Here is a 14,043-nt window from a genome sequence, read left to right as displayed (position 1 = left end):
TTCTGAACGTGGGGTGTATAGCTTTGATTACTGCGCCTGGTTATTAGAAGAAGCATGTTATTGTGTTAGCGCACGGCCCGCCTGCCTGTTTCACTCCTCCCGCATTTGCATGTCTGCCAGGTGCCAGGGGGGGACTATCATTTCTGACAGTCTCTCCTTTTCAATCTGGGTTCAGAGCACAGACTGGGAAATGGGAAAGACTAAATGCAAGAGTGTCGGATGTGGCAGCCAGGCAGCCAGGAGCTCTTCTCTCTCTCTTCGCAGCACACAAATGAGAGAGGAACGAAACGAAGGGAGCATGGCAGCCTGGAAGACTATTATTAGGCTGCTGTGAGTAGGGTGATGGAGAGGGAACCGGCTGAGAAAATAGCTGGGCTTCTGACTAAACTAACTAGAGAAAGCCACACTTGATTGATGCCACAGGATTGCCCGTGTGTGTGTGTGTGTGTGCCAGCTATATTAGCTGTCTCTACAACAGGTGGATACAGTGGGGTAGTGTGTGTATGTGTGTGTGTCTGTGTGTGACAAAGGAAGACTGAATGAAGGAAAAGGGATGACAGAATAACCTAAGGGAGGAGTGCAGCTGTGCTCAGTTGCTATGTTGTTAATAGTGATGGATTCTCCCTATGGTACGGCTGATAATGAGAACATCTGCATGAGATGTGGAGTGTCTCTCAGAAGGAAATCACTAGAGGCGAAAACAGTAGTTGGGAGAGCAAGACAGACAGAGAGAGCGAGAAAGCTGAAATATAGTGTTCTCCAGATTGTGAGCAGTCCTTGGGGGCTAATATAGACTGCTAGATGCTTAGTTGGGATGTACACTCACAATCTTTAGTTGTTATGCAATTGAGAACAATTAGAAGCAAATTGTGTGTGTGCGTGCGTGCGACTGCAAGTGTGTGTGCGTGCGTGCGTGCGACTGCAAGTGTGGTTAAGCAGAAGCAGTCCATCCCATCCCGGCCTCAGCAGGGACACCCTGATAGAGCAGTCTTGCGTGATAGATGAGGGAATAACTCAATTGCTTTGTGTTATTCTTTTTTTGTGATGTTCCTCCTCCTTGTTATTTTGCCCTAGATGCCAGTGCCCTGCGCAGTTCGAGGGGCCAGAGTGCCAGCAGACCAAACACAGTTTCCATGGCAACGGCTATGCCTGGTTTCCTCCCATAAGGCCTTGCTTCGAGAGCCGTCTCTCCCTGGAGTTCGTCACGGAGGTTGCAGATGGCCTGCTGCTCTACAGCGGGCCCCTGGCCCAGCTACAGCCCTGGGACCTTGAGGACTTCATGGCCATAGGTACATATCTACTTATCTACTCACAGAGGAGGGGGACAGGAATACAGGATAGAGGAGAGACAGGGTAGAAGGGAGGGGCTGCGCATGCCTGCGTCAGTGTGTGAGTGCTGGTAATTGTGTTTGCGGTACACCGTGATGGCGCGATAGAGATAGGAAGGTTGCACGAGGCAGAAATGCTCAAGTCGTCCTCTACACAACTCTGTCTGAATTTGCTGGTTTAATATAAACAAGACTACTAAGGTTATTTTTACACGGAGATTTGTTGTGCCAACGCTGCCAAATGAGTTTGGGGGTGGAGGGGTTTCTTTGAAGGGGGGTCAGCGTCAGCCTACACACAGCTCCTGAGGCCTTTAATGAGTGTACACTTGGTGGTAAAGACTGATCTGTGTGTGTGTGTGTGGTTGCAGTGTGACAGCATCAGGTCTTTAGGGGTTAATGAGGGGCTCATTATGAAAGTAAAGGCTTATTTGTCATTCATTCCAGAATGTAATTACAACGGGGTGTACATATTTAGAGCTTTAATGAACTTGTTGAGCTAGGTAGACGTGCTTAGCATACATTCTCAAGTTAAGGTCTGGAGTAAATAACATAGGATGTGTGTGTGTGTGTGTGTGTGTGTACGTGTTTGTGGCTCCATTTCACTTTATGGCTGCTTTCGAGTATTAGCACTCGATTCAATGCTGGAAGACATTTTGTGTGTGCGTGTGTGCATGTGTTACTCACAGAGGAGGGGGTGCGTGTGTGTGTGCGTGTGTGTTTGAATGGGAAACAAAGGAGAAAGGATACAGTAGAACTTTCAAGTGTCAAGTTTCAATGTTTTTTTTCGCCACATGCACATGCGTAGGACAGTCTTCAGTCTGCAGTCTCGACAGTCTCAACACGATGCATAGTTAGTGTGTCGTACTGTGAAGATGTAAAGATGTCTGCAGATGCTGCAGTAAGTCAGGGTTTCCCAAACTCGCTCCTTGGGCCCTTCCTGGGTGCACGTTTTGGTTTTTGCCACAGCACCACACAGCTGATTCAAATAATCAACGTCCACAGCCTCACAGCCCAGTCCACAGCTGCTGGGTTTGGAGGGAGAGACATAGTCTGAAGAAGAGAGACAAAATCCAACAAAGTCTGTGTCACATGAGCTTCCTATTCTTAATCTAGCACTGTGCGGACAGTGCGGAAAGAGATAGTGACAGGGAAGACAGAGGGGGATGAAGAGAGCATGGATAAGATGTGTAGAACATTTTAGAATTGCAGGAGGGAGATATGGCAGAAAGGCAGAGTGGAGATGGCAAGTATATACGGCTGAGACTTAAAGTGAGAAACAGACAATAATTTAGCCCAACGTCTTTATATTACTCTCACCCACAGGTTGACTGTGTCAAGCCTTATTATTTCTCGCTGTTTAGCAGCGCAACCTATTAAACCTTCTAATTTCCCACTGCTTCCCGGCCCGTATCTCCTTATTAAAGACGGTGAACGGCTCGCTGGCTGCCTCCTGCAGCCCTGCCCACTCACTGTCTGTTCTCCGCTGTGCTTTACCTTGCTGTGCTGTTTATCCCCCCCATGGGCCTTCGTACCAGGCATCACCACCACTAATGTGGCATAGCACGGACCTGCCTCTGCAAAACACCCCTGCATGTCCTACATTCTCTGCTGTTCCCCTGGGATTATAGGCCCAATGTAGCCATTTGTACAGTATATCAATATCGAATCATTTCTGGGTAACAATTAAGTAGCTTACTGTAGTAGAAATAAACAAAAACAGCTTTTTAGCAAAAAACTACCGTATTTCTCAAGCAATAATTTTGCTAGGACTGTTTGGGAGTTGTCTGAGTGGGGAGGGGGAAATTGAAAACCAGCTGTTATTGGCAGAGAGGTTTGGAACTCTGTTATTCATCTATTAACCTATTTACCACCTGGTGATGTCACCAGGCAAGCCAAAACTCCACCCATGCAAAACATGCTGATTAGAAGGTCCTTGGTAGATTGTATTTTCAACCAGCAACTATCAGGAAATAATATAATTTTTTTCACGCTTTTGCACTGTTCGTTTCATCAGCTGTTGCACAATATGATACAAAATACAGGAGAAACATAATTCTGACCGAGCCAGTATGGCAAGAAGCCTGCGTTTAAAGCCGGGCTGTTCAAATTCAGGTCCTGGAGGGCCGAAACACTTCTGTTTTTTGTTTCTACCTGGTAGTTAATTGCACTCACCTTGTGTTCCAGGTCTGAATGAGTCCCTTATTAGAAGGAGAGGATGAAAACCAGAAGTGTTTCTGCCCTCCAGAACTGACATTGAACAGCCCGGGTTTAGAGAGAATGGCATCCTATTCCCTTTATAGTGCACTACTTGACCACAAAGTAGTGCACTATAAATTGAATAGGGAACTATTTGGGATGCTGCCAGTGTCTGTTACTGCCCAGCTTGGGCCCGTATGAGATTGCTGGACAGGTCTGAGGTGATTTGTTCTGGGCCAGACAGGGAACTGGATGTTGCCCTACCAGGAAGGTAGATGTCTTTGGTTCTGCTTGTTAACTTTTCCATGGTTCATAATCTTTGTCCCGGTCTGATGTGGGTCAGATAGCTATGTGCTTCACACTGAAAGCATTATATTGAGTTATGGATGTGTATAGTGTAGGTTTGCAGGGCATATGGTATCTTTTAGAGTGCCCATTGGTCTGTCCTCACCTCTAAATGGAATCTGTGTTATATTCCTCTCTAAATCCCGCCAGAGATCTAGACCCTGTCTGTGTTGTCTGCTGACTTTGACTGCTGGAACAGTGAGATCATAGTTAAATGAGTCGCATTATTGTCAACTCCCCCTTCTCAAGGGTACGAGCCATGGGGCTGAGCTTGTCCAATCAATAGACAAATTAACCGGACAAATTACATTTGGGTGATTACGTACTCCTGCAGAATGGGAAACAGGCTCTCAGGGCTCGGCTGGGGATCCTGTTTACACCTCGTTGCCAAGAGTTGCATCCAGCTCCGAGGATAGAGCAGAAAGAATTTCATCACTCACTTTGTCTCGTTCTGACCTGATGGCAGCCTATTTATCATGATTTTATATGTGTAATTCAGCTTTTCTTAATAAATGCAACTAAAAAGCCAGATGTTTCAAAAAATGTAATGGTATGGAAATAAAGTCAATGAATGTAATGTTTATTTGCTTGCAGCATGTAAGCCAATTTATAACAGTCAAGGTTATTGCATTTTTTTACCCGTAATAAATTGAATCATAATACCTGGCTGAATGTAAACATCTCAGGCATTTTGCATTGGACTATTTTTTACATATTTTGCTTTATGCAGTACTACTGTTGATGGTCTCAGAAGGAACTGAGAAACAGGCTGACTAAGAATGAGATGAATCCCCCCCCCCCAAACACGCACACACAACCCCCCAACACACACACACATATGTAGACACAGCATCTGGCAGATGAAAGCGAGCAGAGAGATACACTGAGTGTGAAACGCACATTACGGTCAATTTGCAGAAACCTGTTTCACAGTCTTTTAGCGCCGCGCCCGTTTCAAATACCGCTTTTAAGTTTGGGTCCTGTTTCCTGGGGGTATGGGGGTGTTTGCTGACAGTCAATTTATATTAAAGGCACCACAGTCACAGACTCTCTTTCTCTGTTGCTGGGCTGCTGATTTGTATATACTGAGTGATTTGTAATGCTGTTTATGCAGTCCATATTCTCCCGGCCTCAAACATATTCCCTTCAGGCCTTCAGAAAAGAGGCCATTTTTCATATTGAAGTGGGAGTGCCATGCTATGGGGGCTGAGACCCCCTGGCTTCCCCCTCACCAAGACGCTCGACAGGGAAGGTTCATCTGCAGGGATGTCGAGGAGGAGACCATGATGAATAAGGGATGAGGAGGGGAGATTAGCCGTGACCGTGCTGAGTCCACCAACCGGAGTTTAAGAGCGAAAGCTTGTAGTAACCTGAGTACACCCGGGCGTACTCTCCCTGTCCAAGATAATTTGATACGGCACAACATAAAGCCCATTTGGCCTGTCTGCCCACCATTCAGCCTCCCTGCCTGACCAACACAGCACAGCCCAGCCGGTCCATGCCTGTGGAAGTTCTCCTTTCAGGCACTCAACATCCCTCTCCTCTCCTTCCCTCTCTCTTTTCATCTCAACCAAGCCTCCACCGTTCACACCTGTCACCCCACAGTCTGTTCCCTTTTCTCCTGAAATGTCACGTCAGTCCCAACAAGGAGGGTCGGGACCCTTGTCAGATTGAGATACCCTGTGGGACAGTGTCAGTCTCTTGCTTGATGGTGGTGGCCACTGTGGGCCTTTCACATGAAAAGGGCTTTTCACTCAGGCTTAGGCTGGGCTCTGTACATCAGTGACTTACTGCTAGCTCAAAGTAATCTCTGCCTGAGCACAGGTTGCCTACTGGGAATCCACTGTGAGAACACTGCAGAGAGACAGGTGGGAGAGGGAGAAAGAGAAAAGGTTGGGGTTATAAAAGAGAAAGACACGACAAGCCAGATAGAGTGACTGTCATGGAGAGAGGCAGCGTGGAAGAGAATGGGATGACGAAAGCCAGATAACGATAAAGACCTATAGAAGAGGGAGAACAACCCTCTCTGTTGAAAACGGAGCATTTGCGAACCTAGAAAATAGAGCGACGTGGAGTTTCTATTTACAGCGCTATTCTCTCCTGAACTCTTAAACTGTGGATGTCATGTTGATTTATGGAGAAACAGTGGTTGGTTGACATGTTGTTTACCCATAATCCTTTGCAAACAGTATAAAGCATACAACGAGTCTTAACTGGTTCATTAATTTTTAATTTCCCATTTGACTAAGTCAGAAAATAGAATCACTTTTTAATGTTTATTGTCTTATGGTGGGGGGGGGGACATAATTGCATAGCACCCGGCACTGTTGTAATCCTTATTGTGGAGTGAGCATGATGACGACGGACTGTTAGTTATATTTAACTGGTTTACTATTAGCTTTGCACCTTTTACTGTTGTTGTTTTTCAGGTTCTAATACTGGCCCAGGTTATTAGATGTCATTTTAAGTACGTCATCGTTCTGAACAGACTGCTGAAAGCACTGAGGTGGTGCCTGTTTTTACTTTAGCCTAGGGTTGGGTGAACACACCACTCTTACAGAATTTCGACAATTTTTTTTATTTTTTTATTTCACCTTTATTTAACCAGGTAGGCTAGTTGAGAACAAGTTCTCATTTACAACTGCCACCTGGCCAAGATAAAGCAAAGATAAAGCAAAGCAGTGTGACGCAGAAAACAACACAGAGTTAAGTTGACCGTAGGTCAGTTGACTTTGATTAGTTGACTGTGCTTCGCTGTGGTTGCTTGTTCTTGGTTTGTTGCAGTGATCAGATGACATGGGTGCAGAAGTGACGGCCTCAGGATGAAGTGGTCTGTGTGTGGTTGTGTCTGATCTTCCCTGGCATTAAGAGTATGTGATGGGGGTTTTTGGATGGTCATCCCTGGGGATGTAACCACCATGTGTGACCTCATGTCGGTGTCCTCTCTCTCTCTCCCCTCAGAGCTGATCGATGGCACTCCCACACTCAAGATAAATCATGGCTCGGGCACACTGGTCTTGCAGTTGCCAGGCAACGTGAACGTGGCGGACAGACGGTGGCACCGTCTGGATGTGAGGAGCAACAGTAAGGTGGGTGTCTGAAGTCTGAGCTGCTGCCAAGCTTACCCCCCCCCCCACCCCACCCCACACACACACACACACACACACACACACAGAGACACACACACACATCTCCCCCAACACTACCCATATGCTGTTCATTCTTATAGAACTCTGGGGGAAGTTTAATGCAAACAGGTGGTGTCTCTGCTTGACTAGTCCTGTTTTCATGACATCGTCTGGAGAAGTAGGAGGGTTTGAGTGGTTTGGATCCAGGGGAGATCGAATGGGTACCTCCTGAATACATTACTGTGTACGGCCGCCGTGGCTGTATGACAGCGCTAACAACAACTTTGTTCATCTACCAGGTCTGAAAAACAACCTCAGGGTTATTCGGGAAATGGTCAATGTATTATATAAACAGTGTCATACAAACACTGTAATAATATTTGTATGCCATTCACAAACTCAAAATGAATGCACCTGAAGGTCTGCTATGAAATAACTTGTTGAATATGCTTGTTGAAAACAATGAACTGGTTTTGAATAGATGTTGAATAGGACCTTTTAGAAGCAAATTAGTTACATTTGTATGGTTAGTTAGTTCTTGCAGTAGAATATAGTACAGGTAGATATTTAAAATGAATTATTGGCAGTAATGGAGCTCATATTAGATTGGTGGGCTAGCCAGTATCTGATGTCTTGATATTCCTGATGTCTTGATATTCCTGATGTCCTGATATTCTGGATGTGCTGATATTCCTGATGTCCTGATATTCTGGATGTCCTGATATTCCTGATAGTCTGGATGTCCTTATATTCCTGATGTCCTGATATTCCTGATAGTCCTGATGTGGTGATATTCCTGATGTCCTGATATTCCTGATGTCCTGATATTATTTGATGTCCTGATATTCCTGATGTCCTGATGTCATTATATTCCTGATGTCCTGATATTCCTGATGTCCTGATATTCCTGATGTCCTGATATTATTTGATGTCCTGATATTCCTTAATGTCCTGATGTCATTATATTCCTGATGTGATGATATTCCTGATGTCCTGATATTATCTGATGTCCTGATAGTCCTGATAGTCCTGATGTGTTGATATTCCTGATGTCCTGATATTCCTGATGTCCTGATATTATTTGATGTCCTGATATTCCTGATGTCATTATATTCCTGATGTCCTGATATTCCTGATGTCCTGATATTATCTGATGTCCTGATATTATCTGATAATCCTGATGTGTTGATATTCCTGGTGTCCTGATATTCCTGATGTCCCGATATTATCTGATGCCCTTATATTCCTGATGCCCTTATATTTCTGATGTCCTGATATTCCTGATGACCTGATATTATCTGATGTCCTGATAGTCCTTATATTCCTGATGGGCTGATATTCCTGATGTCCTGATATTGCTGATGCCTGGATATTATCTGATGCCCTTATATTCCTGATGCCCTTATATTCCTGAGGTGCTGATATTCCTGATGTCCTGATATGATCTGATGTCCTGATATTTTCTGATGTCCTGATATTATCTGATGTCCTGATATTCCTGATGTCCTGATGTGTTGATATTCCTGGTGTCCTGATATTCCTGATTCCCGGATATTATCTGATGCCCTTATATTCCTGATGAGCTGATATTCCTGATGTCCTTATATTCCTGATGTCTTGATATTCCTGATGTGCTGATATTCCTGATGTCCTGATGTGCTGATATTCCTGATGTCCTGATATTCCTGATGTCTTGATGTTCTTATATTCCTCGTGTCCTCATATTCCTGATGTCCTCATATTCCTGATGTCTTGATGTCCTTATATTCCTGATATTCCTGATGTCCTGATATTCCTGATGTGCTGATATTCTTGATGTCCTGATATTAGCTGATGTCTTGATATTCCTGATGTCCTGATAATCTGGATGTCCTTATATTCCTGATGTCCTGATATATCCGATGTGCTGATATTCCTCATGTGCTCCTGTAGGAGGTACGCTTCACACTGGACCGCTGTGCCGGGGCCACCATCATGGAAATGGAGGGAGTGGGCAGCTGGCTGACCACAGAGGACCACTCATCCTGCGAGGTCACTGGGGTCACACCCAACCTGGACAGGTAGCCTACTCACGCCTCTCTCTCTCGCTCTCTCTTGCTCTCTCTCTCTATTTGTGTCTGTCTGTTGCTCTCACACTCTTTCTTTCTTTCTCTTTCTCTCTCCCTCTAGCTCTCTGTCTTTCTCGCACTCTTTCTTTCTCTCTCTCGCTCTCTTTCTTTATTTCTCTCTCTCATTCTCTCTCCCTCTGCCTATCTGTCTCTCTCTCTCCCTCTCTCTCGCTCTCCCTCTCTCACGCTCTCTCTCTTTCTCTGTCTCTGTCTTTGTCTCTCTCCTCCTTCATACAGAATACACACCTTTCACATAGTCAAACTCAGAACACCGGATTGGTGGGGGACAAGGCTATGTATTACGGGTTGAAAAAAGTACTGCAGTAGAAAATAGGAATGGATAGGTGTATGAAAAGATGTACTGATAGTGTTGTTATTTTATTCCTCAGGCACCTGAATGGGACCCAGGTGTTACAGCTGGGTGGAGTCAATGAGAACCTGCCCTATGTCTACCCGCAGTTACAACACAAACACTTTACTGGCTGCATCCGGAACCTCATTGTCGACAGCAAGGTAATGCTCGCTACAATGAATTGCTTCCAAATAGCCTTGGGAAGCAATTTAGTCCTTATACAACACATAACATCTCCATTGTAAAGAGTTACACTTGTACTGCAGGCAGAATGGTGTTGTTAAACTGCATACAGCATCTCGCATAAATGCTTTCAAACACTTTCACACCTTTCCCACGGACATTGTCACAGCAACACTTCTGTAGAAAAGGTATGCTCCGAGATCGCATTCAGCGCATATCCACTAGACACAGTCTGAACTGGTAGATACGTCACTATGGCAACAGTAGTCACGGGGAGGACAGCGGTCCTTCTGCCCATGTGACTCCATGACACTGTGTGACACTGGGAACTAAAGGTATTTGTCACTAAAACACTCTCCTGCACGCCCGCTGGCTACAAAACGTAGGGCTGAGGTTCGATACAATATTCATAGATCTCTGATTGTAGAGTGGAAAGACTGGGGGCGCGGGTGGAACATGGGAGAGAGGGGGGAGACAGGAGGAAAGGAGAAGGATGTCTGTGCCATTGAACTTGTTCAAGCGTGAGGCAGGGGTGAATGTTTGGGCAAGAGAAGGGATGGCGCGGATGTTTAGATTCTGTCGTCGCTTCTCTCTCTCTCTCTATTTGTCTGTATCTCTCCTGCTCTCTGGTACAGATGAACTATACTATGGGTCTGCAGCCATGCACTAATGGGTTTCATTTAAAAAAAAAGAAATGATCAGTAAAATGAATGTGAAGAAAAACCAATCTAGATGAAAACAGCCTTTTCTTTATGAAAGCGACTTGTGAAAACATTGATGCTTTCACTGAAAGCGACTTACATTGATGCAAGCATACCATTTTTCATATGGGTGGCCCGACGGGGAATCGAACCCAAGATCCTTCCGTTGCAAGTGCTATGCACGCAGGACCACACATAAGCAAATGATTAGCAAGTCTAGTCTTCTACATCTCTCCAACTCTGTTCCACTCTCTCTATCCATCTCTATATTTCTGAGTGAGGCAGAGACGGGGTGCTCACGACTGGGAAAGTCTGCTAATTATGTTCGGTGGAAAAAATGTGATCGTGATTGGCGTCTCACGCACATCAACGAACACACACCTGCGCACATACTCCCGTACACACAGCGATGTATGTTGGATCTTTGAGTGTGCGTAGTATCTCTCTGTAAATGAGTATTGACCTCCGTCTTGACAAGGATCAGACTTGGAGTGCCCAGCTCTATGGTGAGGTCAGAACCAATTTGTACTGTTTTGCAGATTGGCTCACCGGCTACCGTGGTTTACGAGCAGTCAGCTCCGCTGAATGGTGGGAACTCATAAACGGGGAGATTGGACATATTAATGTCCTTTATTGTGAGCAGGATTTAAGATTTCAAGGTGTTCCTGTCCTTTCACAGCATTGCCCTCCGCCAGCTCCTTTGTGTGCCTGTGGATTGGTTTGATCCTACGAAAACCCAGTCATTTACATTCCAAGAAATTGCATGAAAGGCGAAAGCATAAAGTTTCAGTTTTTTGGGAAACGAACAATTATTATTTCGTTCTCTCTTTCCCTCTCTCTATCCATCTCCTTCTCTCACTTGTATCTATCCCTGTGCCTCCCTTTTAACCTGTCTACTGCTTTCTCCCATTTCTATCTTACACCGTACTATGTAAATATCTCCCTTTGGCATAATATCCTACTCCCCCTCTCCCCCCTCCATCTCTGTCCTCTCTCCCCCTCTCCCCCTCCATCTCTGTCCTCTCTCCATCTCTCCCCCCTACACAGTTCTATGACTTGGGCACTCCAGCGGACTCTGTGGGCAGCTCCCCAGGCTGTCTGACTACGGACGGGAGCTGTGTCAACGGGGGCATCCCCTCCTGTGGCCCTAGGGGGCGCTGCCATGGAGAGTGGGGCTCCTTCAGCTGCCAGTGCATACCGGGTTACACTGGGAATCAGTGTGAGCAGGGTACGTACCTCAATGCCAGCACCGAGACCAACGTGTGTGTTGAGTGCTTGTTTGGAGGTCATGCGTGAGGGCATTGATGAATGTGATTTTGTTCGATTAGATGAAATGAATGTTCGTGAGATGAAATGGGTTAATGAGTGCCTGGGTGCAGTCAGATAGCTATCATGGGGAAGGTGTGTGTGCGTCTGTGTTTCAACTTTCGTTAGTCGTATGTACAGGACACACATGATCTAACGAAATGCTTACTTGCAGGTTCCTTCTCGAGAATAAACAACAATAAGAAATAATGATGAAAGATAAGAATACCAAAATTAAGTAAATGGCTCAGTAGAATAGAATACACATTTTAGCATAAGTATAATACAGGAAGGCACAATTTATAGACCAATATTTACACGTTTTGGGGAAGGGATGACTTGTGTTTAAATTGTCCAGTATACGTCTGGTAGCAGCAGATGTGATGTGATGTGTGTGTGTGTGTGTGTGTGTGTGTGTGTGTGTGTGTGTGTGTGTGTGTGTGTGTGTGTGTGTGTGTGTGTGTGTGTGTGTGTGTGTGTGTGTGTGTGTGTGTGTGTGTGTGTGTGAGTGAGTGAGTGTATTTGTGCTAAGATGTGGAGAATCAGAGCAGGTGGTCAGTTCAGTTCAAGTGTTCAGCAGTCTGATGGCTTGTAGATAGAAGCTGTCTTTTGTCTGTTGGTGTGTGTGTGCGTGTGTGTCTGTGTGGTGTGGGAGGACTAATTGACTGGTGGAGTCAAATGGAAGATGAAAGAAATGCTTGGGAACGTGTTTGATCTAAGATCAAGGCGTGTGAGGGTATCATTAGGCTAACAGTATTGTGAATGGACGTAGTAGAGTAAGAGTATCTCTTGAATTCACTCTGGATGAATTTCAGTTCAGACTCCTACAGTATACAGTGTGTCCAGTGTTTATGGTGAGATGTCTAGCTGACACATTGTCTTGTCCTCTGTGTTTTGTTGGCAGAAGTTCCAGAGTATTCCTTTGATGGGCGGAGTCATGTTCATTACCAGTTGGCGTCTCCTCTGCCAGCCCGGCGGACCCAGGTACAGGTTCTGGTCCGGACCCGCAAACATGGTAGTGCCATCCTCAGCCTACTGTCCAAGGAACAGACTGAATACCTGCAGATAGAGGTGAGACTGAGCTTTCTGTGTCTCCCTCTTCTCCCTCTCTCTCTCTCTCTCTCTCTCTCTCTCTCTGTTTCTCTCTCTGTTTCTCTCTCTGTTTCTCTCTCTCTCTCTCTCTCTCTCTCTCTCTCTCTCTCGCTCTCTCTCTCTCTCCTCTCTCTCTCTCTCTCTCGCTTTCTCTCTCTCTCCCTCTTTCTCTCTTTCTCTCTCTGTTTCTGTCTCTCTCCCTCTCTCTCTGTCTCTCTCCCCCTATCTCTCTCTCTCTCGTTCTTGTTCTCTTTCTCTCTCTCTCCCTCCCTCTCTCTCTCTCCTTCTCTCTCTCTCCCCCTCTCTTTCTCTCTCTCTGTTTCTCTCTCTCTCCCTCTTTCTCTCTCTCTCTCTCTCTCTCTCTCTCTCTCTCTCAATTCAATTCAATTCAATTCAATTCAATTCAATTCAATTCGCTTTATTGGCATGACGTAACAATATACATATTGCCAAAGCTTATTTTGGATATTTACAATATAAAAATACATTAAAAATGAGAATCAAATATTGTCAACGGGACAACAGTAACAACAATAACCAAGGGTCAAAATAACCATACATTCAACAATAACAATAATCATACAGTAGAGGACATGTGCAGGTTTATTGGTCTGTCAGACACTGTCCCTCAACTTATGGCAGGCAGCAATGTAGTGTGCTGCCAACCCACAGCTCTCTGCGTCCTCCCCCAACAGGACGGGTAGCCTATCCTCATCAGAGAGGTCTTTGAAACCTTGAATAAGGGTTTCAAATTTGGGGAAATGACACTCTCTAATTGTTTTATATTTTTGACATTTTGTCAGGAAATGCAGCTCCGTCTCAGGTTCTGCTGTGGTGTAGTGGTTGCACAGCCTTTCCTCTACAGGGAGCCAGGTTTTCCTGTGTCTACCCTTCTCAATGGCAAGGCTGTGCTCACTGAGCCTGTACTTTGTCAAGGTTTTTCTAAGGTTTTGATCAGTAACCATGGTCAAATATTTAGCCACGGTGTACTGTCGATTTAGGGCCAGATAGCACTGCATTTTGCTTTGTGTTTGTGCTTGTGTTTCCCAATAAGCAATGTAGTTTTGTTTTGACTGTGTTGTAATTTGGTTTATTCTGATTGATTGGATGTTCTGGTCCTGAGGCTTCAGTGTGTTAGTAGAACAGGTTTGTGAACTCAGCCCCAGGACCAGCTGGATGAGGGGACTCTTTTCTTTGCTCAGCTCTTGGCATTGCAGGGCTTGGTAATGATATGAGAGGGGGTCACTGTATTTTAGATGTTTCCAAAACTTAATTGCTCTTTTTTGAGTTTTTATTATTAGTGGA

The 14,043-nt window shown here is 45.2% G+C and overlaps 1 protein-coding gene across 3 annotated transcripts in view; it reads left to right on the top strand.

Annotated features, from left to right (window-relative positions):
* Positions 1-14,043, top strand: part of si:ch211-186j3.6 (neural-cadherin) — a 255,716-nt gene that overhangs the window by 221,681 nt on the left and 19,992 nt on the right. For all 3 annotated transcript variants that reach the window (XM_014126570.2, XM_045689053.1, XM_045689054.1), the window contains exons 23-28: positions 1,075-1,289; positions 6,831-6,958; positions 8,930-9,057; positions 9,495-9,618; positions 11,389-11,569; positions 12,551-12,717. In XM_014126570.2, coding sequence (XP_013982045.2) covers positions 1,075-1,289; positions 6,831-6,958; positions 8,930-9,057; positions 9,495-9,618; positions 11,389-11,569; positions 12,551-12,717 — 943 coding nt within the window. The remainder of the gene's footprint in view (positions 1-1,074; positions 1,290-6,830; positions 6,959-8,929; positions 9,058-9,494; positions 9,619-11,388; positions 11,570-12,550; positions 12,718-14,043) is intronic.

The sequence above is a fragment of the Salmo salar genome, chromosome ssa11 (assembly GCF_905237065.1).
Source record: "Salmo salar chromosome ssa11, Ssal_v3.1, whole genome shotgun sequence".
Classification (NCBI taxonomy): domain Eukaryota; kingdom Metazoa; phylum Chordata; class Actinopteri; order Salmoniformes; family Salmonidae; genus Salmo; species Salmo salar.
Note: the sequence above shows the minus strand (reverse complement) of the source record. Positions and strands in the feature narration are given on the sequence as shown.